Source organism: Calonectris borealis, chromosome 1, assembly GCF_964195595.1.
Source record: "Calonectris borealis chromosome 1, bCalBor7.hap1.2, whole genome shotgun sequence".
NCBI lineage: Eukaryota > Metazoa > Chordata > Aves > Procellariiformes > Procellariidae > Calonectris > Calonectris borealis.
In genome coordinates, this window is record NC_134312.1 from 192,348,645 (window position 1) to 192,374,056 (window position 25,412).

The 25,412-nt window shown below is 39.5% G+C and overlaps 1 protein-coding gene across 1 annotated transcript in view; it reads right to left on the reverse strand.

The window, feature by feature from the left end:
- Positions 1-1,509: 1,509 nt before the first annotated feature.
- Positions 1,510-25,412, reverse strand: part of UFM1 (ubiquitin fold modifier 1) — a 70,421-nt gene continuing 46,518 nt past the window's right edge. Inside the window, exon 6 of the mRNA XM_075139743.1 lies at positions 1,510-3,401. Coding sequence (XP_074995844.1) covers positions 3,385-3,401 — 17 coding nt within the window. The 3' untranslated portion in view covers positions 1,510-3,384. The remainder of the gene's footprint in view (positions 3,402-25,412) is intronic.

Here is a 25,412-nt window from a genome sequence, read left to right on the forward strand (position 1 = left end):
GTGATGTTCAGATACGCAGAAGTTGTTGTAGCATTGATCATTTTTTGCCAATAAAAACTGTATATGTGTAAAAGTGGGATGGATCCCCAAAGACCACAGCCAATATTCAGCATTGGAGATAGCACAAGAACTGGGTGCAAATGTATAGCCTTCCTTGTAATCAATCTTCTTCTGACAAAGTTGGAGCCATTTCACATCATTAAAAAATCCCATTCTGTTTATAGAAACACTTCAAAATCCTGACAATGAAATCTGTCTTTAAATAAAAATCATAAAGATCTTGCTCAATATAGGCAGGAATACGGCATGTTTTGATGTGATGCATCATACACCTGGATCCACGAGGCCTGAATATTTTATACAGGAAAATGCAGACACAGGTATTTGAAAGCCAATGTTACACAGCAGGGAAGAGGGACCCTGCAGTAGTAAAGGTCACAGAATTTGGACTTTCTTTGCTACCTCAGTTGTCTAGTGTGAAATTATAACTGAGACCAACAAACAGGATACCATTGGATGGCAAATTAATTCACATTTTCAAAGTTTGGTGCCTTAGCCCACAGCAAATGCAAGGGGCTTAGATGAATCTGAAGTGCATGAAAGAGCTCAGAGAGCTGATTTTGTGAAGTGCTGTTGCACAGTTACTCCCTCAGGGAAGTAATTTATTCTGAGCCTCAAAGCCCAAACTCTAAAATAAGAGTATTACTGTTGTTCTGAAGGTTGTCAATGGATAAAGTTCATTACTGATTAAAATTAGCAGTCATGATATTACTGTCATTAATATTGTAATGATACCTACTTAGTTACCTAGATGAACGCTATCTACTTCATAGTACCACAGCAGTACTGTTTAAGAAAACCACATTTGAGAGGAATTGGGTACCTAGATCTGAAAAGGTAATCCCAAAATCTCCGCAGCTGGCAGCTGCTCAGTTCTGCCTAAAACATAGACAGACCCGTTCTGTTTCACCTGAAAAATCCCCAAAGACCTAAATCTAAGTGTTCCTGCAAAAGCATTCTGCATACCAAGCTCCTGCCAATGCTCTCTTGCAATGTGACTGCACTGTGCTACCTCCGTACAGGTGAGGTCTTTCTCTCTCTGGCAAAATGCTTGCAGCATTCTGGGACCCCTCTCGTGCACATACCATGTAAGGCTCAAACTTGAGGATTAGCCTGCTTTGCCTTTCTCTTCTTTTCCACAGTCACAATCTTTCTTCCCTGCTCTAGGCTTTAGGTCACTTTACTGCATTTCAATTTGGTAAAACTGAGCAATTTATAAGAACTGAAAATGATACTCAAGAGTTTAGAAATGTATTTTAGTGCAAGGACTAGAGATCTTGCAAGATCTTACTACCTGATATGGTTAATTTTGGAATCCATCAGCATTAAAAACAAATTCCTGCTATTAATATTACTATTCTGCATCAATTATAATCAAATATCTTTAGACATTCCTTGCTATAAATCAGAGAAGATGTCTGGTGCAGTATTAGCATAAATATCTTTGCAAAGAAAAAATTAAAGTCTGTTAAAAGTGGAAGATTTCGTCAAACTTTATTTGAGAATCCCCCATCGTTCCCATATTAGTATGATTATAAGAATGTAGTGGACGGGATACATTCCTCAGTTTGTGAGTCTTCAATTCTTTGTCAGCACAGCTTCCAATTCAGCTTACATTCTTAAAATGAACAGTGATTTTATATGTCTTGGTGTTTGCCTAGTTTTAGATGTCTTTGAAAAGCAGGCCACTTAGAAACTGCCTATTGCCTCCCTTTGGAAAAAACAGTTCAAAAAACGAAAAGACATTGCAAAAAGCTCATGACTTGCGAGGATGTAGACCTTTCACTATTATATTTCATTCAAGTCTCATTCTCAGTGATGAGGAAATTCTTTCATATTTTGAACTAAGGCTTAAAAACTATATGGGAGCTGATTTGCTAGAAGAATTAATGGTCTCCTGTACCTATGCACACATTTAGGGATGAAATGAAAATAAATAAACTCCATGAAGCACAATTTCCTGGGATCCACATCTTGAGGTTGCATTCCTGTGTGGCTTCCCTAACAACAGGATCTCAGCATATGCCACGTTCATGCAGTCTGATGTTTAATTTCCCCAGTTGTCTTTTTTCTTCTTTATGACTTCTGCGTTTAAGCTTGTGTAGACTTAACAAATGGGAAAAAACTGTGTAACAGTAACATTCAGTTAGTCATAAGCTTTTGATACATGGAAGCATCTTTAGTTCTATAACCAGACAGGGACTGAGTTGGCATGTTAGCATTGTTGTCACTGCTGGACAAAAAACAATAGCTGGAACAGTTTCTGCTGCAACAGGTTATGTCTCAAGGATCAATTTGTAATGCAGGCTGCAAACCTGCCTGATTTATGAAGCAGCTGCTATGTTCAGAAGCAGATCCTGTCAGACGCGTACTGTGAAAAAAAGAGCAGATTATGCCCTTTAGACCAACAATCAAGTACGAAACTCTCCAGTTTCTCACCAGAAATGACGATGATGTGAGGGAAGGAGAGGCCATTTGCTTTCATTGGTCTCACAAATGACAGCTCATATTTAGACATCTGGGACAATTGTTTCCAAAATTAAGACACTCAAAATAGCACTTGTTTGCCTAAAATCAGCTCTTTCTTCAATATTTCGTTCAATACTGGCGGTATTTCTGATATTCTTAGTTCAGATGGTGAGAAAATTCAGTTCTCAACAAAATGTTCCAAAGTTATTACTGCCAAAAAAAAGTTTAGAATTCATTTTCAGGCAAATTTAAAGAAAAATATGGCATGAAGCTGAAAATGAATACAAGAAATTGTAGCTACAAGGGATGGGTTCTGCAAAGACACAGGATACAGAAAAATGCAAGAGGGACTTATTTTCCCACTGAAGGTCAAATAAAACTGAACTGAACTAAGAGAAAATAGGTCTGCAGAGAGCTTGGCAAACATGCAGGAAGTATCTTTGTGCCTGTAAGATCATGCAAAATATATCAAAGGACAACAATTACTCCCTGAGAGAGATGGGCAGTCTGAATTGGTAGTAATTATTGATTAAGAATCTCAGTCTTACTAATCAGTAATTAGTAAGGCTTTGGAAATCATAAAATGTACAGTATCTTCTTTTATCTAATTGTACTAAAAATGATTAGATCCAATTCTCTGAGCACTGCAGAAGTTCTCATCTGCACAAGTTGTACAGGCAGGTTCTACTTAAAATGAGATAAACTGAAAAGCTTTTTAATTTCAATTTCCTTTTGCAAAGGCTGGTTGCCAAAAAGCTCTTCTCACTATTGCTCAGTCATTGGTGGGCAATTTGTTCCAGGCTCTTCTATCTTCTGTGGAAGGAATCTTCATGCCAGCTGTTTCCGTAGCCAGTTTTAAATCTTCCCCATTTCTGTGGGGAAAAAAAAAAAAAAGAAAAAAAAAAGATAGCAAGAAATGCTTTCTTTCAGTCCAAAGGCCCATATAATTCTCTGAGGCACAGAAGATCCCACATGTTCAGGATGGGCAAACATGTTAGAAGATGCATGACAGTCTCTCCCAATGTAGTAGTCATATCTTCCCTGTGACTGAATTATGCACTTGTGGGTCTGCATAAACAGAAGAGAGACAGAGTGGAGAGATAACCTCTTATTTCACACTTTTTCAATATCTAGGACTCAGAATGCATAAATACCATAAGGTACTGTTGCTGTCCTCATTAGTATCTCTGCCTGCAAAGTTAAGTATTTGAGGAGGTGGCTACTAGCCAGTCTTGCCAGAATTCTGGACCAAACTTTCTGTCCATATTGGAGATCTAGCGGGGTTACTGAGACATGTCTTTATTTGTGATGATGAATACAGAAATGTACGTTACCAGTTTCATGGGATACTGAAAAATTGCCCCCACCAGATATGGATCGCTTCTTCACCACCAGCCCTTGAAAAGAATCAACATTAGGGTCTTGGCTAGACACTACCCTGTCCTCCCAGTCTCAGTCATACGGCACTGCTGTACCAGCCGTTGGGGTAGACCTTGTCTCCCACACTTGGCTGGTAAGTGCCTTTGAATGCTCACAAAAAGTACAAAACCAACCGAGACCTATGAGCCCCGCTCCCCGTCAGTATGGCCAGCAGGTCTCTCTGATGACAGTGAGCAAAAATAGCCTGGCCAACAGCGCAGCAGCAATTTTAACTGCATAAAAATATTTTAGCAGAAGTTCATAAAAATATATAGAATGCATCCCAGTCACACTCAGGAAATTGAACTAAAGGAGCAGAAAAATAATCAACAACTACTGTGAGATAGCACAGCCTGCAGCCCCCCTGGATCCTGACTCCCCCTGCCCCTGTCTGAGAAATGCTGCTTCACCCTGCGGCTCCACTGGCCACGACGGCTGGTTCAGCCCAGAGCAAGAGCCAAGCGAGGTTCCTAGCACAGCTTAAATCACCTTCCCAAATGCAGTGTGGATAAGCCTGCAGTGGTGTCAGGGCCCTGAGGGCACCACCAGCCATCCCCAGGGCTGCCCCCACCCTGCCCATGGCCCAGCACCCCACGTCAGCCCCCCGGGGCCATCAGCCCTTGCCACGGCGATGCCACACCAGGGCCAGTCTCCAGCTCCCCACAGCCCTGCCCTGCCCAGTCATGGGCCCCAATGGGCCAGGCCCACCTGCAAGCCCAGGTCCCAGCCCGGCCTCATCCCCAGGGAGGTGCCCGATGCCTGGGGCTGCCCCCAGTGCCCCCCAGCCTGCCCTGCTCCTGGCTGGGGCAGTGGGACAGGCCCTGGCTGCCAGGCCCTGCCCTGCCGCCTCCCATGGGGAACCGCCAGCCCTTGCTGTGCCTTGCAACCAGGCTGGACCCTCCTTGCCCGGCAGAGTCTGCTCAGGCTGCCCCGTGAGTCCTGGCCTCCCGAAACACCCGCACACCCTGGGATGGCACAGAACAGGGCAGGCGACATAAATCTTATGCTTTGTGCTATAAAAGTGCCACTTGGGTGAGCTGCAGCACACCTCTCATATTGTATGAGATGTTCTGAGCAAAATGCATGCACATAAGTAGCCATAGCTTCGGGACACAGGAGCGCCAGCTGGGACCCAGAGGAGACCCAAAGCCAAGTCCTTTGTAGAGCAGGCATGGCCATTCTATTCCAGAAGGGGCACAGCCATCCCTGGCTCTTATGCCCAGTAATCCTTTATTAAAGTGGATTAATTAATTTTTCCTCATGGATGCAGCCATAAAGTCTGGGGTCCTACTCCTTCCCTTAGCTTTGGATGTTGCATTCAGCAGGTGGGCAGACCAGGGCCCTCCTCTCCTAACGCTGTGTGAGCAGTCAGCAAGGACACACCGAGATCCTTGTCAGGGGCCACCATAAGTATTTGGCAGGAGGAGGTAAAACGCCAGCTGCTCCTCTCCAGGGCCTGCAGAAACCTCCCTCCCTGCAGCAAAAGGGAGCATGCGAGATGGAGATATGTGGCCCAAGCTGCACTTCACCAGACAAGGACAAAAAGCACAATTCAGATTTAAATACTCCTTAGGAACTCTGCTCTGCATTTGGTAGACAGGCACAATTCTTCAGCTGGTTGGTAACAAGGTATGCCTGAGCAATGCATAAGCAGTGGTCCAAAATAGCTGTGTTGCTTTGCTCTGCCATTATCCAATTCTGCAGCCCAGGCCTGATATCTATTTTCTACCCTCCCAGGTGCTGATAGTTTCTGAACTCTGAACCGGTATTTGCTGGGGCAGAGCGAATGCCTGTGGTTTTGTGTTCAGGCTCAATGCCCAGCACAAATCTCTAATCACATTAAATCCTGCTACTCTCTCTGCAGAGAAACTCAGACACTAGCAACACATTCAATGGCCCTCCTTTTATTCAGCAGCATTGCTATGCCCGCAATCTCATCAATAACAACATTAAAGCCCATTTATATGCACAGCTGGACACTCTGAAAAACTGATTGGGTCTAATAGTCAACAGATGAGCACTCCAATCATTTAACACTATTAGATATTAGAGCCCATTGTTTTTTTTAATCCATAAAACAACCTTTCCTGTGATCAAACCTCATCTCTTTACAGAATATACATTTTACACTAATACTGTTCCTTGGGAGAAAAAAAGAGAGCCTTTTTTTTTTTTTACTTATGTAGGCAGAGTCCCATTTCCTGAGACTGAATCGTTGCTGACACAGAGGACAGCCGAAGTATAGGTGGTCAAGACCAATGTTGGTTTATGTTGTAAAGCATTTAGAATAACATCATACAAGACCAGAGAAACCAATTAACTTATGGGAAGAACATGTTCCTAGGTGCACGGTACAACAGGTGATCATTTTGGTGATGAAGAACAAAAAAAATGGAGTGATGTAAGTTTACTTTAAAAGTAGAGAAATGGGAAAAAGCAATTATATGAAAAAGCCAATAAGGAACAAACCAACCAACCAACCAACCAGTGATGTTAAAAAACAAGTAAAATTGCACTTTGTGCAGCACTGTCTTTGTGTCATTCTGGCATCCAAAGGTCCCAGTCAGAATCAGACTCTGCCATCCTGCAGAAGGATACGCCTTTTGGGAGACTTAAATTCAATGTGTTTTGAGGAATTAGAATATACCAATCTGCTGAAAACCATACTTACATAGCAGTCTGCTTAGACTGTGTTCACTGCAGATCAAAATCTCTGACAACATTCAAGTGTAACTAACAGTAATCATAACGAAGGACCAGGACAGGTTGCACTGGAGTGTTATCAGACAGTCAAATGACTCAGAAAGAAATTTCTGAAATGTTTTGGAAACCTTAGAGTTTTCACTGTAACGATTGTATTCACTAGCAAGAATACAGAAATATTTTATATAATGAACTGACAGTTGCATTTCTTTGGCCATAAAAAAATCCTTTAGAGATAGACAGACAGACAGATACACAAAGAGGTAGATAATGTTGAGTGATGCAAGTGTGAACTGTAGTCAGCAACTGGTGTTCAGATGTAATCTGTCAGCATCCAGAACATGAATACTGTAAAGATATTTCTTTGAAGAGTTTCTAAATGCTTCCAACCGCAGTTATATAAAATACACAGTAAAGAAAAAGTATGTTAAGAGACCTAGCAAATATCATGCTGAACGAGTCTGTTTAAAGATTCTTGATGGCATTAGGAAACAATACCTGTAGAAGGCAGCTGTTTGTCAGTATGCCAGCTTCATCACTGTGTAGTATCACAGGCTGTCGCTTACCTGCATGTAAACCATATAGCCCAACGTGCGGAACTGGAAATAATGATCTCAATTTCTTAATATTTTACAGCCACTTCAAACACATATAAATGACTATTCAAGCTGCAAGACAGAAGAGAAACAGGCCCAGATTCTGTTGTATAAATAAAATATCTAATGCGTCAGATTGACTTTTACATTTCTGTAACTTCACCATAGCTGGGGGGCTTTTTGTTACCTGTTAAAGTAGAAATTTGCTCCATATGTGTGATAGATGGTACATCTATAGGAAGGCAGAAAAGATGTATTTACTTTTAGTATCATCATAACAGCTTGGAATATTATCATTTGTTGTATACATTAGTTTAACAGAATATACTGACTGTATAAATACTAGATCGCATTTCATAGCTTTAGATGTTACAGATTTTTCAGCATCTTGTCAGAAATGGAGTCTAGCAAGTTAAACAGTATAATAAAAATTTAATCCATATGTGGAACTTCTATAAACTATGCTCCAATAGTTTTTATACATTAGAAGTACTTTGCTTCAGCTTTCTCGTCTTCCCCATATCATACTTCTTCTTTTTCTCATGCAGTTCCACAGAGTTATAATAAAGATTAAATTTATCATTTATTTTAAAGTCAGATTTGAGCTTTATATTCTAACATAATAAAAGAGAATTTTACAGTACTTAAGATTTAGTAATACTCTGTTATACTTTGATGGCTAAGCCCCTTCCCCCCAACCTGTCACAGACATAAATAATGAAACGTTCCCATGGTGATTTTCACTGGAATCATATGTAATGTCTAATTTCAATCAGAAGCTATTAAATATTTGCCAAGAGAAACTGGGTAACTGATTTTCTAAAGGTGCAATATTTTGTAAAGAAAATAGTATAAATCTACCATACTTTCTATTCAAGAGTATAATCGTATTGCTTTAAATTAAACAAGACATCATTTTATTAAAAAAAAACAAAATGTAAATATCTGTAATAAGGAAAAGAATCTGGAGGTCCAGGAGATCAGACACAACTTTGCATGTGATGTAATCACAAATAATATACATTTCCAAATATTTCATCATGCAGCACTTTGAATTTCTGTATAAGGTTTCACTTTGAAGCATTTCCCCTCCTCTAATGTAATTTTAAGTGAAATTTGCAAGAGTTTTGTCCCTAATTTGTATTAGGATGTGATTTTGAGCATTGGTGAAAACTGCGGCCTTACGATTCACCAGCATAAAAAAGCATAGTTTCCCTGAAATCAAGGTTAAATAACGTCAGCGGATGTTCTGAGCAGTTGTTTTCATTCTTAGCATTGACAAGGTACTGGGATTTCAGGCAGTGAAGGGGAAAACAAAGTGTCAAGTACGGGTAGCTGGGATAAACAGTAACTATGGGATAAATATTTGAAGTGCAGTCATGAGAAGGAGAGGAAGTATCTTCCTTGCACAGTGCTGCAACCAAGAGCAAAAAGAAAAATTCAGAAAATACAGTTTAAAAAAAAATATAGGAAAAATAACCTGTCAGATCTTGAAGGACATGGAAAACAGTCAATAGATATCTTTTCACCTCATGGTTTTAAAATTAATTTTGATAAATAATGAGATTAGAAAATGTACTCTAAGAAAATATTGAGGCTATAAGGCACATTTTTTGACTTAAGAGATTGTGTTCTTCCAGTGTCTGTGAATGATGTCCCATCTCCTTTGAAGTCAAGGGCAAACCACCTACTAAGGTCAAGAATTCACCCCATATTCTAGGATTTAAAACACTAATCTGCAGAATTGCTAGAAAACCTACTTCTGAAACCTTTTAATTTGATATAGAAAAAATCTATGATAACTAAATCCCTTTGTCTTTATGAAAACTGACTCTCCTAACTGAAATCCCACTGTTTTGTTTCAATGCCCTTACACACACATACACACACTTAAACACTTTTTCTTTCAAAAGCCTAGCAGATTGTATATGTATTCTTAGGTGATTCAGCCTATATGGGCCATACGTAAGACTTTTACCTTAAAACAGGCTTCAAATGAAATGTCACTGGCTTTATCAAATGCAAATAGATCCATATTCCATAAAGGTTGTCATGGTTCTCCACTTATTTGGAGGGAAAACTGCAACAAAAGCACTAGGTTTATGAGTAGTACTGGAGTAACACTGAGTGTGACAAAGCCCAGACCATCTCTTACAAAAATCCAGACTTTTTTGCTTTTGTGTCAGCAGTCTTGATGTCAGGCAGCCACCTGGTGAGGGGACGGTGCTTGTGTTGGGATGTCACAGCCTTAGCACTGCCTGACAGTGAGAGAAAGGTGAATGTGCGATCCCCAAGGTGTGGGTGACAGAAGACACACAGACACTCATCTCACACCTTTTTTTCTGGCATGCTGGGGAAGTTTCTGAGAATGGGCAGCTTTTCCCGGCATTATCCCAGAGTGTACGTGCTCTCACCTTCTCCCCAAAAGGATAAAGTCCCAAATATTGGCTTCCTTTTTCATAGACCCTACAGCACATTAAATTTTGCTGGTTTTCCTCAAAGTACAGAACAAGTTAGGGTAGTTTTATTTGCTGGGGTCCTCGCATCCAAACAAAACAGAACATGTATAAGAACGGAGCAGCAGAGAACACACTGAATATTTTTTTTCATGGAAACCAGGGGTCTGTGAAGGACATACTTATGTATTGCTTTGATTTGTCCTGATTATGACAGCCTGCAGGAAGAAAGTGCCAAGATACAAACAATTCTGCCTATACAGGACAGAAAGACAGTGTAATACTTTTGCTTCCAAGATGAAAAGGGTGCGTCAGACCTGGCAGTTACCATGAGATAGTGGCAGGTAAGGCCTTGCCTTTCTGTAATTTATCTGGCCGTGATCCTTTAGCTGACGAAGCACTGATCAGATTACTACCCATGCCTCCAATCTGGCACTCAAGGAATGCAGCTGCAAAATCTGAGAAGAGCTCATTCCCAGCAAATACCACCCAGATAGGCCAAAACCGATTATGGCTGACAGATATTAATGCACTTTAGCATGAAAGAAGTTTTACTGGTGTACGATTATGTAATGCATAATATATGCCCAAACATATGTCCATGGACCAGTCCTGATGTATTTCAGTTTGGGCAAAAACCTGTATTTGTTTGAATTAAATAATAAAAGGGTTTTTAAACCTTTATGAAAATCACAGAGAATGCCAAACAGATGGAACTGAAAGTCCTTCTTTGTTCACAGCACATTCAGGATAAATTCTATCAATTTTGCAAAATTCACAGAGTCTTTTACTGTTATCTGAGATGATACAGCTGACCCAAGTATCTCATACATTTTCTGTGCTGTGGCATAAGAAATGTGCGTAACATACTTTCCATGAGCCCTGGTTTAAGGAAGCAAATTGCTTGACCATCAATACAAGGTATCAATCTATTAGTAAAAAAATACTACTACTAAAATGTTAAAAAAAATTGAGGATGTTAAGATGAAGGCAATTTCAACCTAATATTAGGAAATCCCTCCCAGTAAATTCCCCTGAATTTAGTAAGAGCAACAGAAAACATCTGATTGCTAGCAGTTCACCTAACTTGTAAGGGAATTAAAATTTGTAACTAGGATCTTACATGCCGCTATGTAAAAACACATATTCTACAGCAGTGTTATTCTTACTAATACAGGTAAGATTTTAAAAAAAAAAAAAAAAAAAAAAAAAAAAAGAATGTCTATGCATATGATTCTATTATGGAAAGATCTAGGTACTCATCAGTTTTCGTTGTCAGGTACCATATTCAATGATTTTTCTATGATGTGCTGTACTGCAGAATGCTAATGGCCGTTGTCATTGTCCAGTTGCTGGATATGGTGTTAAGGATGTCCAGGAGATTAAAAAATTTATCTGTGACAGACAACTGAAGTGTCACAGGGTGGTCCTGCACATTAAGCTAAGTGGAATAAAGTGTCTCTCATTTTTGTTTCCATTTATCCCTCAGACTGCATAAAATACCTAGTGGAGGAATTGCCAAGTAAGAAATCATGATGTGATCATGAAATAGATTTTTAAAAGAAGTATTTTAATTATGATTTAAACTATTGCAGTCCAAGGCTAGAGGGAAACACTGCTGTATGACGTTACTATTGCCACATTGTGGTATGCTGTTGGTTGAATACAGATTTGATTTGCTAATATCTTATTGTATATGTTGCTATTAGTGCAAATGTAACAACTAGCCTACTTTTGGGGAGAGAAAGTTTAGTCTTATGGTCATGAGTGTGCTATGCTACTCTGCTGCAAGGCCAAAAAGCAGCCCTGTTAGTTGTACAGGCAAAGCTAAAAATAAGGACTTTGGGTGCAACTAACACCTGAATTACGGTATCAGAGAGCTTTTGAGGTGACCCTTGCAGCTATGCTGTGTTGCTGCAGGAACACAGGCAAACACAATTTGGCATGGCTGGCAGATAAAAGCATGCAAAATAGGCAGAAGGGGAACAATACCTCTTATCTCAGCCTTGTAGGAAATAGCGGGGGTCCTGTATTTTTCTAAAGGTGTTTTCTTGGCTGCAGGACAGTAGGGAAAAAAATAGATATGCATAAAAAGTATTTATTAATTCAGATTTATGTAGTATTCCCTCACCAGAAGAACTTTATAAATATGAATTATTTAAAACTTGATGGCCTAATGAAAAGTGAGGGAATTCTCTGTGGTCTCCATAGGAGCATTACCAGACTCGCCAGGGAATGGGCACTCCATTGTCCTGTGCTGGTTTTGGCTGGATAGAGTTAATTTTCTTCATAGTAGCTTGTATTGGGGCTATGTTTTGGATTTGTGATTAAAACAGTGTTGATAACACAGGGATATTTTAGTTACTGCTGAGCAGTGCTTACACAGAGTCAAGGCCTTTTCTGCTCCTCACCCCACCCCACCAGCAAGCAGGCTGGGGATGCACAAGAAGCTGGGAGGGGACACAGCTGGGACAGCTGACCCCAACTGACCAAAGGGATATTCCATACCATGTGACGTCATGCTCAGCACATAAAGCTGGGGGAAGAAGAAGGAAGGGGGGGACGTTTGGAGTGATGGCGTTTGTCTTCCCAAGTGACCATTACGGGTGATGGAGCCCTGCTTTCCTGGAAATGGCTGAACACCTGCCTGCCGATGGGAAGTAGTGAATGAATTCCTTGTTTTGCTTTGCTTGTGTGCGCGGCTTTTGCTTTACCTGTTAAACTGTCTTTATCTCAACCCATGAGTTTTCTCACTTTTACCCTTCCGATTCTCTCCCCCATCCCACTGGGGGGGAGTGAGCGAGCGGCTGTGTGGGGCTTAGTTGCTGGATGGGGTTAAACCACGACAACTCCAGAAACAACGGCAATGGTTTACAGAGGGGTACATTGGGGTGGTGAGTATCACTTGCAATAGTAGTGGGTAAGTGCTTACCTACAGCTAATTTGATCAATGAGAGTCTTACTGGGCCAAGGCCCAAAAAGGAACATAACGCCAGTCCCCTCTCAGGGCATGCAAACATGAGACAACAAAGCTTCACATCATCTTGGGGAAGGCCGTGTGTGAGGCACCGGTGCCTTCCTCGACAGGGATGCCATGTGGACATCTCCCCAGAGGGCAGGGAGACTTCAGTCACAGTACACTGCTCTCCTATTTATCAGCAGAAAAATGCAATTCTTCCTCCTCTTTTCTCTGGCATGTTTGAAATCACTCTACTCTTCTAGTTCAGAGCTGATCTCCTAACATTTTCTGTCCTCTGTCTTTTAATGGGGAAACTTTAGCCAGTTTTTCAAATATTTTTGCCCCTATTAATGCTTATGTCCCCTGAATGACAGCAAATGAGAACCTTAGTCCTGTAATGCCACGGTACAAAGCTAAACAGATCTCTTTGTGTCTTGGAGAGGGTTATTATGTTCACTAGAGAGGCTTTTGTGTTTGAAACAACAGTGACTGCAGTTTGGAAATTGGTTTTCCACCCCAAGGATAATTTAGGAAGTGCTAGTGCAGTCATTGAAACCCTGGTCTGTATTACAGGAATACTCTTAAATATCACCCTTTTCACAAGGTTCAAAAGTGCATTTCAGCTGACTTGTAATGAGCCTTTGCCGCTTGTCCTAAGCCGTGTTTTATATTCCTACAGTAATTTTAACAGTACGAAGGTACAGAGCAGCAGAAACTTGGCTGTCTCCTGAACTATATTCCTGTGATCTGACAGATCTTTCAATCTATTGATTTCACAAGCCACAAGGACTATTTCAGTGAGAGTACATGTTTTCATTTTACCTCCTATCTAAAGTCTCTACAGATCTTCCCAAATATAAATGTGACAACCTAAGTGGGTGGAGCCAAAAAGATTCTGTAAAATCCATTTTTCATTTTAAAAGTATATATAGCATATTAAAAGATAGTATATTACTACAAGAGGGCAATAGGTCCTTTCCTTTAACGACAAGATTTTAAACTGAAGAGAGAAAGTAACAATGCTGCTCTTGAGGTGTAACACAAGAAGCATATTTAGATTTCAAGCTAGATCCTCTGCTAATATAAAGCAGAGTGATTTCCGTGAAGGCAGTGGAGTTCTGCAGATTTATGCCTGCTAAGGGTCTGTCTGAGAGCGGCAAGTGACTGAAGAGACAGCCATCTCTCAGTAAAAAGAAAATGTGAGGATCAAAAAGCATCTTATATGTATTCAAGAGGGATTGCTCAAAAGTAAAAGGGCAATAATAAACACCCAGTACTGTAAACAGGGAAGAATGATGCAATCCAAAGAGAGGAAGAAGAAAAAAATTACAGTCAATCAGAAGTTGCAGAGAAAAGATGATAAGGGCAGCAAAATGTCAAGCTGGGCTGAAGCCAGCTGAACGATACAACAAGAATTATAATGTAACCCGCTTATAAAGCAAGGAAAAATTACAATAGTGAGAATAAACTCACTAATTGAAGCCTGTTGTGTGAGGCTTAAATACCTCATGTTCAATTTTGAGACCCACTTTGTCCTCAGACGAAGTTGCTTTGAACAACTCTTTTGTCAGGGCCAATTTTTACTGCAGTTGATTGACATTTGTAGTTAGTCTGAAGTACTGCACTTGATAAAAATGGTTTTCCATAGGAATAATTTTTTCTTCTTTCTGTAATGTTCTACTTCTGTAGAGTTTTTCAATTTAAGACCATTGAGAAAATACTCCATGGAAGTTAATAGTTTTCTGTTTTTTTCCCAGTGAGGACTCTGAAGCTTTTTACATTTTATTTTACACTTAACCCAATAGGTACCTATACCTATAAAATCCAAGGAAAGACAGAAAGAAAAAAAAAAGAGTTTTTAAATGAAACAAGAAATGAGAAAAGAAACATTTTTTCCGGAATCAACCCTTAGCATGGAGTACAGAGCTCAAGACAAGAAGGTATTGGTACCATTTTGTGTATTGTAGAACTTACTACTTGCTAGTTTTGCTTAAATCATTAGCAATAATCATTGGCAGAAAAAGTGAATTACTCAGATGAGCTCGCAGTCTGATGTGTAGGTAAATGCCAGATACTGGACTGGACCTAAAATGTCTCAGCTTAAATAGCATACATGTCAACATAGAAGCCTTGAGCCAAAGTGACATAATTTCTCTCACCTTTGAAGAATAAAGCTATAAAGTCCTAATGTCAGGCCTTTGCTGACATCATACCAAATGCAAGACTTGTCAAAATTAATAATTGTGTCTATCACCATTTTTCCAAGGGTAAGAGGGTTTACAGTGCAGCCTGTGTATCACAGACCAGACATGGTTTGGGCGGGCTTAGATACAGTGACTCCTGTTGTGGTCCTCTTCTTTGCCCCACGGTTACGAAGGGACTAATTTTCTTATTCCAGCTCACTGTCTTTGTATTTATCACACTTCATATTTTGAAAAGTGGAGTGAAAATCCTCCTTGATTCCTGCTTTCCCCTCTTTGAAAGACTGATTACAAACTCAGCTCTCCAAGGGTTCTCCTTGTCATCGCTCTCGCAGTTTCTGTCTTCCCCCTTGGCTCTGATTCTTTGACATACTCAGAAGTCAGCCTGTTATTTTTATATGTTGCTGTATACCGGACTGAAACCTCCGTGCCATGACCGTTACCAATCCATTTCACTGGCTTTGCTATTTTTATCTTCTAGGCCAGTTGCTCTTCTTTTGGGTTTTGTTTAATATTGTGAACACTACGGGAGTATGTATAAAGGGCATGGATGGTAGATACACTTAAATACAGCACAAGAAATTGTAGCCTGTGTAAACATTGCAGTTCTGACCTGGGCTCTCAGCCTCAGAGCTTTCATGTATATATATATATGCTTTTAATTAGTCCTTGAAAATGAGAAGACTGACTGAGAGGGATTTGTTGTAGTCCTGATCCTCAGAGAACACAGACAGAATCTGCTGTTCCTATGGAACTGGCCTGAACACAAAAGTATTTTATTAGATCTTTGTCTTATAAACCAGCATTGGTGTCAGATCCTACATTTTAATCCAATATTAGATTGTGAATTACAATGACTAATGAATTTTATTTTTGCAAGTTTTGAGTGAAATCTGAATATTCCAAGTTTTATTGTGTTTCTTTTTGAATGCAAGAAAAGATGTTTTTTTTCTAAGAGTTTTCTAAAAGAGTTTTCTAAAAGATCTATCTCATACTTCCTCATTCAGTTGGTGCAAGGAAAAACATAGTTATGTATATGTAACTTGAGCTGGTGCATAGCATATACATGGAATATGCTGGATAATTTAAGTGCACTCTTTTCAAAGTTAGATAAAATATGGTTAGCTGGAGAGTTTCTTTGTAATACTGCACCTATTATCTGTCCTGACACACCATATTTATTTCAGTTTGTTAAATCAACCTATTTCATCATGTCTGGATTCCTTCCACTGCATGTGCACTCTGACGAGGGACCTGGGAAATCCTGTGTCTTTCAGATAGCAATCTTTCGGGGAAGCTAACTTTGCAATCCATGGAAAAATATACCTTTTTAGGGGAGTTATAAGCTGCAGATTTTCATGCCATTGGTTTAAACCCACAGAATATTTTTTTTTCTTGTTTATGCCTTCTTTTTATTTTATATAACTCTACTGAACTAGTGAAGTAACATGACCATCAAACTCGAGCCAAGCAGCACAGAATAAAACTTGCAAAATCTGTATTTGGATGAGGCTAGTTAAAAAAGCCTTTAAAGTTTCATGCAAAGCTGGAACCAGCCCTGGGAAAACCCGGGCAGATGGTACTTACTTACTGAAACCATCTCTGCAGCCATATACTAGAGCTGGCTGGGAAACTTGAAATGCAAAGCCGTTGAAAATAAAATTCATCCCAGGGATGTATCCATCACAGTGAAAGATAACTATTCTGCACGAGATTGGTCAAGTGGGACACTGTGATGGGAAGTTAGAGACTCAGCGTAAAATCCCCCTACCTGAATTTGGAGTAAAGGTTTAATCTTTTCACTTCCATATTCCATATGAATAACCAACCCTAGAGGTTGCCAACCGCCGTTAGGGAGGTCCCAGTGCTTCTGCCTCCTCCTACTTTCCTCTAACCCCTGCCAGAGTCTCCTCCTTCGTCCCATGCTGCTCTCCCACATGGAGCTCCCTGCACTCTCCGGTAAGCCTGCCGCCATGCCTTGCTCAAGCCATGGCACTGCCTCGCGCTGCTGTTCTCACATCCCAAGCTCTGCTTCCTCTCAGTGCTGCCTCCTCACCTTCCTCTATCTCTGCCACTTTTGCACCTCCCTGGGCTACAGTGTGGGCCACCAGTGCTGCCTTCTCACAGGAACCCTGGCTTTGGCTGGGGGTAGAACTAAGGACCCTGGCAAAGCTGGGGAAGCTGAGCTTTGCTCCTTATCTCCCCTTCATCACTTGTGTGAGTCCTTAGCAGCGTGTGATCCACAGGTTGGCAAACAGTGTTCTAATCAGCAGCACATCAAAAGTATCTTTCTCTTTCTCTCTCTGAAGCGAAAACAAATGCCGAAGCTGTTTATGTCAGGAGGAAGATGAGGGGAATGGACTCCACTCAAGTTTCAGGTTTAATTCCATTGACAGTGAAATGCAGAACTGACACATCTAACTCCAGGCAGTCAGTGGCATCAATCTCTGCAGAACCAAAGCCTCCACATTTTCAACAGGTTTTTCCATGAACTTTCTGCTATGTAATATTTAAAGGGGTATCTGGACAGGTATTCACTTTTGCTAAACCAAAGCACAGTGCTGCCGTTAATAACACACACACACACAGAGAAGGCAAAAATAAGAGGTTATTCTGAGTCTGCAAACTGAGAAAGTTCAGGATTTTTTTCGTGCTTCCAACTTGATAGCTGGATGGTTCCTAGTCTTAATTGAGCTATTCAGACAAGGATTGGTGAAATTAAGGAACTGAAGACTTTAAATATGGAAAAAAAATCTCACATGATATAAATGGATACTGTCTGGTGATATCCAGAATGTTACAACAGTTTACATTTAATCTAGGTAGATCTTTCCCTGGAATAATAACAATTAGATGGTGTGTCAGTAGCAACACTCACAAAGCTCAAGGAGGGAAGGTGAAACAATATGAGAATCATTTGTTTGTCTCTCCTCTGATGTTAATTCTCTTAACTAACATTACCAAGTTACATACACTTGGTAAAGGGAGAACTACAAAAAGAAAACAAAGCAGCATTGAGATGTATAACTGCCTCTTGCCCTGGTCATTTTAAAGATTTTCATTGCGTAAGTCAGAACTACTCCATCAGTATAAGAAGAATACATAATAATATTTAAAACTATCTAACATAAATGGATAACTCTATAAGACCTTATCAAGTTTGCTTTTGCTCAGTATTTAACAGTATCTCAGTCATCAGAAGTTTGGCCTGCTGATCCATGGGTCACACAAAACAAATCTGCATTTTAAAAAAAAATCCCTATTTTTAATACTGCATACTAAGAGGAAGAAAACAATTACATTGCATTTGGGAATAGGAAGTAGTCATTTTTTTCTTTCTAGTCAAAAATTGACATTGAGCAGGAAAGAAAGAGCACTTCATAAAAGAGTCTGTAAGTAAAGAGAACTACACTTTTTAAACCAAATCTGATATTGTGGGAAAGACTTGATTTTTGAGAGTCTTTTAGCATTCCTTCCTATTATTCCTTAAAGGTTGTACTGGAGACAAATTCCTGCACAGCTTAGTATATGTATAATATAATTCCTGCAGGGAAAGTGTCTGAACCTCATCTCACCTTTACTCTAGCTGAAGAGTTGGCTTATCACTCTTCCTGTGCAATGCTCTGCTGGTCTTAGGAAGAAATGAAATGCTGTTGGCATGAAGATTTATAAGAAAATTCAGTAATCACTGTGGATAATCACGCTGTTCATGCAGCCTTGAGCATTTGAAGTCTCTTGCTCTCTCTTGCTCACCAATATTTTATTTTCTCGTTCAGTATTATTCATAGAATAGAATTATTCATCATTATTTTCTAACCTTCAGACTTAAGTTTTTTGTTACTCTGTAGCACAGCACATTATTCTCTGTGGATTTTATGTTCTTGCCCCAGTCTCACCATACTATTCTGTTTTACTTATTAAATGTAACTCTTCCATTATTATATTTATAAGTCATCTTGGGCAACTATGGCTATTTTTGTGTGTTTGTTATTTTCCATCTCATGCATGTTTAATTACCGTAACAGCAAGGGTATCTTTTAAATATTTTTAGCAGACACATAGCACACTTGGCTTAAATTGGACAGTTGTTTATAAATCATTATGGGAATGGCGCCTTGAGAAACATTCTCCTCATAGCACATTTATTTGTTTTTGTTTTTGGTTTAGAGTAAAAGGGAACTTTTTAAATTGGGCCATGTTTGCCCATCTTTGCACAGAGATGAATTTCACTGAATTGAAGGAGAGCCCGTGGCAGGTCTGGGCCCCACCGATGCTCTTGGAAAAGATCTGAATTGGAACACAGATTGTGCATGGGTCTGCGCATCTCTCTCCCCATCAATAAGCCAAGGTATGCCTTTTAGCAGCAACTGTGAAATCCTCACCCAGACAAACCAGGCACTGAAAAGTGAATGGAGCTCAAAGGTCTCTCTTGCCTTCTCCCTCAGCCACAATAGGGTTTTATTTTATTATTTTTCCTACTCTGAAATAGAAGTGGCTTTGTTTCCCTTAACCACAGTGGACCACCATGCACCACCATGGACCATCATGGACATGTATTGGTCAGAGCCACTCCATAACAACATTGTAGGCACAATCAGTGAATCCAGTTTTGCTACCAGTGTGGAGTAGCAGCTGTCTGAAATGAGCATTTCACAGCCTGACCCTCTCTTACTGGGCACTTACGTGCATTGTCTGCTTGTAATAAGATGCTATTATTCTCACTATAATTCTGCACTACATTTCAGTTTGTGTTCTGCAAAACAGACCAACTATTTTTGTTCAAACCTAGTTCTAACCATTGTGACTCAAAATGAAGTCTTGTTTAAAAGAACAATGGTTGAGCTGTAGCCACAGATCACCGGTCGTACCTTTTTAAAAAGTCAGAGAAAAAGCTTAAAAAATTCAACCTCAGATTGAGTTGTTAATCATGAATACAGGAGGTTGTTTTAGAAAGAAGAGGTTTGCTAATGCAAACAGCATGAAAGACCAGCATGAATGCCATGTGAACAGCAGCAAACTCAAATTAATTGAATGTAATATTCTGGGTTGATGCAGTTATTTATAGACTTCAGATCCATTTAAATTCAATGAGAAATGCAGATTTAGAGAGGCAGAGAATTCCAAAGTTGTCATTTACGACTGAGATTAAATGATGGAGAAATTATATGTGCGTGATAAAGCTACATGTGGGCCTAATTTGTGTCAATATGGATGCACATCAGTAATTGTTTGCATGCAGCCAGGAAAATATAAGCTGTTATGGCAGAGCTAAGTATTGCTATTATGAAAATGAATGAGGAGCTGGACAATACACTGAAATAGAATTCTGAAAAACAAAGTGGAAAATTCACCATTTTTGAAAGCTTTAAAAATATATACATTAGGATTTTTTCTTCTATTAATTTTATTAATTTCGATGTTTGGCAACCAGTTATTAAAGCTTGCTATACAGACCCATCATTCCAATTCAATCTCATCAGCTAGTAATGACCAGATCTTACCTTTTCCTTTCGGTTGATACAAATTTCTTTAGGTTAACACAGAGAGCAAAGCATAGTGTAAAATGCAAGACTTGCTTAATATGCCCATGAAGGCTGGGAAACACTGTTTTTGCTAAATGTGTTTTACCTTAAAATTTGTTATGCAAACATGCCAAAGACATATTCCTTGTCTAGGGACTGGAATTAAGACAGACCACATCTGTCCTATTTTAACAAACACATTCCCTTCTACCCCCCAATCCCTTTTCTTTTTTATTGCTAAAACTGCATATCTAAATTGAGCCTACATATCCTGTAATTTAGGAAGGAATCTTGCTTTGTTATCACTAAATGCAGATTCTGCAACTGAAGTTGAGGTCTTGCTTCTGCAGAATATTTAAGTATCTGGTTAGCAATGAAATGTCATTAAATTGCACTGAAGCCAGTACAAGAGGACTTGGGACAAGCCAGTAAGTGGGGTTGAATATTCACTAGTATGCCTTTAAATTTGCTTCTAAGTCTATGATGATATAGAGAAGTAGCATTTTCTTTAGTGCCTTGCAGTGAGCTCAATTTTAAGATTGAGAGCTAATTTTAAAAATAAATTCTCCACGATCTCTTAGTTAAATTCTACTCTTTTCGCACTGGAGCAGGAAGCAGTATTTTATTTAGGCACGCTTTACTTGTATGCTGTGTAAGATAAATGAGGATGACCAGGGAGAGATACAGTCTAAGACTGTGACCTCAGGACATTACATGGGAGGACACAGCAGGCTGGCTGTTGACGGGAAGGTTCTTCTGGGAAATCTTAGCCAAAGTAATTGTTACATTAAAAAATAAAAAATAAAAATTGGGGGTTTAGGCTTATGAAGATTCACAGACTTCAAGTAAAAAACCCAACCATAGACTTCGTGTTCCTCTTAGCCTTTCCAAACATGGGTCTTTAGTATATTCACACTTTGTGTGATGAGGAGCTATGGACACTTCCCAAAGCCCATAACATCCCCAACAACACTGCCAGAGGGAAGGCCCGAGGTCCTCAGATATCTCTTATTTAGCAGTTTGGTATAAATCCCTATTGACTAAGAATTTTAGTATATCTGGTCTGTATTAACAACAAAGATGTAAATGATCCCCAAACCAGGTTGTAAAAATCTCTATTTCACCTGCTTCTGCTAATGATCCACATCTCTTCCCTATCAAGCTGAAGAAACATCTTTCAGCAAAACCCTCCGTTAGCACAAGGATACACAGACTTTTGGGCACATAGTCAAGGAAGGCTCCCATACCTGGGAGCTTATCTTTTCTTCCTATTGTGTTAAGTTTTAAAAAGATATTGCAGCTCCTGCTAAACCTTGCCTTAGGCAAATATCAGTAAAGCCCCTCTGGAAAGACAGGTGAGAACAAGGAAAGGGAAGGGAGTGACAGTACTTTGGAGTGACAGTGCTTCACAAGGGTGGTTGTAGAGGTTCCAGATGTTCAGTTCTGACACATGTACCCGATGCCTTTGCTTTTGCACATTTTTTTCTGAACATATTATTATCTTATTCAAAAGAGGATACACCATACCTTCTAAGTAGAAACTACAAGTACATTTTGTCTGTGCTTTTCTTCTCTCTGTCTTGCCTGCAGCACAGCCTGCGTGGCACAGCCAGCAGTGTCCTGCAGAACCCCAATGTGCAGGAATATCTCTTCTAACTCCTGATTCTTCTGCACAGCCCTAGGAAATCTCAGTGGTTGTGATATTTAGAACAGTAATGGAGTTCTAATTTCTTAAGATTAATCAAGGAGTGCAATTTGGGGAACTATGAAGTCATTTTTTTTAAGCACCCTGTTTCCCTGACTTCTAGTAACCTGTAGTCCAAAACACTGAGGGGAGGATGATGTTTTGATGAACTGAGCTGAGTGTTTTTCCTAAAACTGCTGGATGGAGTGCAAGTGCCTGAAATTCCAAGGTGGGGATTAAAGCAGCCTCTTTGAAAAGTGGTAGGGGAGGTTTCAGCCCTGAGTTTTCATCTTCCTGAAGCCATTAGGGTTGTAAATATGTAATTTACGGCAGGAGCTGACTGAAGAGTGTAAGAACATTGAGCACCTTGAAGATAGATGACTGTGCACATAAACAATGCCTGGGCTCTGGCGCAGCGCAGAGCAGCACTGCATACACTTCCAAAAATAATGAAGAAATCACTTGTTTATTCAGGAAACCTATACCCCATAGAAGCCAAGCAGACATGGCTTGTAAACTGCAGGGAGAGTATCTCCATGGCACTTCTTAAAAAAACACCTCTATAATTTTCTGTTTATAGAACAGTAAATTCTGATGAGATTTAAAATGAAAGACTTTTTTCCTACCTACTTGTAGATTGGGCTGTGCCAATCTGTAGAAGTACAGTTGGAGATCAATTATCTGTTAAAGAACATTTGAGGCCAATGATGCCCAAAGATCCATACTGACCTTCACTGCATATAGAAATATACCCACTAAAGAACTTCTTATTCCAAGGATTGCAATTTTTTTTTTTGCAGTATACATGAGCAGTTATTTGTAAGAAACACTGAATTCCACATCAGCTGCCACACTCTGTAGTCAAAAGATTTTACAATAATTAAGTAGCACATTTGTAGTATGTGAGTTGAGCAAACCAAGCAGGCACCCCAAGGAGAAAACAGCATCTCAAACCAATAATTTAACTACCTGACCATCTTTTCTTCGAAGATGATTGCTGGGTGAAAATCAAAATCTTCTGCAGTACCTCATAGTTGGCATCCAAACTCAAAATTTCCAATTGTTTTGTAGCCCACAGCCAAATACTGATCTCTTTGATCATTGTAGAGTAATAATTGAGTAGAACAGCATCTGGTCCAAAGAATTTTAGTGGACTTTAGATCTTACCCTAAAATTGTGTGAAAGTTACTGAATCTAAATGAAAACAAATGGTAAGGCTCTGACACCACGCTAAGGAATGATTACACCAGGGAAGTATTTGTGGTTTTGGTTTTTTTTTCTCTTTAAACACTGCAGTGTTCTGGGAGATTTCAGAGTTCGCTGGAGTAATGTTTCTTTTTCTCCATCAGCTGCATTTGTAATTCTGTTGTTTCTCTGAGCCAAAACAGGCAGCCAAGCTTGCTCTTGTTACTATTATTGTAACAACAATACAAAAGTTAGGGCATTTTTCAAAATGAAGCCCATTGGAAATAATCCATTTTTGCAAGCAGAGAATGATAAGAACAGGATCAGGCTGGGTGCAACCATGTAGTCGATTCACAGTCCTTAGAAAGCTCCCAGAATATGCAGCAGTTGTCAATTAACTTCTTTCTTAGAAGTCAGTCAGTCTTCTTTTAGCGTATGGTTAATAAACAGAGTGGCCTGATTAAAAAACTTTAAACTAACAACTAGAACCCCTGGTATACCCACCATCTCCAGTAAACAGATTAATGTGACCCAAAGTCCCTTTGCTGATACCTTTCTATGTATTGAAGACAGTGCTGTGTTCAGAAAAATGCACAGTATTTCTTCTTGATTCAGAACACAATTTTATGAAAACTGAATTTAAATTTCTAAGTACATGCCTACAGACGCAGGCATCTGTCAAGTTTTTCAAAAACATCCAGATACTTATGCACATCTTTTGAATATCTTGCCCCAAGTTTTTTTTTGTGATCCAATTTTTTGGTTTTGGTTTTTTTTTTTTTTTTTTTTTTTTTTTTAGGATCCTACCCACTCTGACACTCCTCAGGGAACCAAAGATGCTAAGTCTAAAGCAGACATGTCAGGATTAAAGGTGAAGTGAAAGGACCATCATGCACAATATTATAGTCACAGAACAACTGAGTATGGGTTGTTTAAAAGAAATACAAGTTCTGAGATGGTCTTTTTGAATCTTCAGCTGATGCAAGTTACAATTTATTAATATGGAGTGGGTTAGTGAATTTTCTGTTCTAGAGGACAGGGATTTTTGAGAAATCAACATTTGAAAACACTTCTTTTCCAAGGAAGAAAAAATTCTTTTTAAATGTCCAGAGTAATTTTTTTTTCAAACCTCAAAAACACTCTTAACCTTTCAAAGTTCTCTCTCTCTCTCTCCTCATTCCCACTTCTTCTTTCCAGAAAAAAAGGAAGAAAAACTTGAAGTAGCTCAGAATTTAATACCAGCATCTTTAGGGTTACAATTCTATATAGCATATTAGAAACAGCTATTGAGAAAAAGGGCAAGTTATGGTTACTGCGTTGAGTTAGGTTTTCCTGATACCTTCACTGACTTGTGGACTGTGAAAATAATGCTAGCTTCAGCTGACAGAATAATGGGAACTCTTTAAACAGGGAAGCAGGCAGATAATGAGAAGAGTGACTGTCGAAGACCTGTGTGCACCTTCAACAAGTCCCTCGAGGAATATGGGAATTAAATACTTTGTTATAAAGCATTTTGGTTTTCATTTAATTGACATACTATCTATTGCTCTGATTCAACACTGCACTTGGCTACTTTCTTTGTGTTTTCACTGAGATCAATAAAACAACAAATGTGCTTGAAGTTCATGAATCTCAGCAATGCTGAATTGCCTTCTGTTCTACAAGGAGCCCACCACAACTCAGAATTCAGTGCCTGCACGATGAAGCCTGAGTCTGAGTCTGATGAATTATGAGTCTGAGACCTAGACATTTGTGAAGCAAGAAGACAGACAGCTGAATATCTTCAAAGTCAAGGAACAAACCATGCAACCAAATGAGTGGATCGTACATTGGGGGATGGGGCTAGTAGAGCTAATAGAAGACTCTGTGAAATGCCAGTATATGGAAATGCCTAAGAGCTCTTGGTGTGAATAACCAAAAAATGGGAACATGTGCTCCTTACAGAGAAGTCATATTTTGAAGATCAATCACCAACATTTTTCAGTTTGGCTATTTAAAGATGTATAAAACAGTTATAGTGGCATATTATACCTGATAAATTACTTCTCATTTCATTTGGCTTCCATGAGGCATCTGTCAAACCTCTCAGGCATCTGAGAAAATCTGGGAATTATCTCACTAAGTGTGCTCGAATAAGCCTCTTTATAATGCAAAGGAA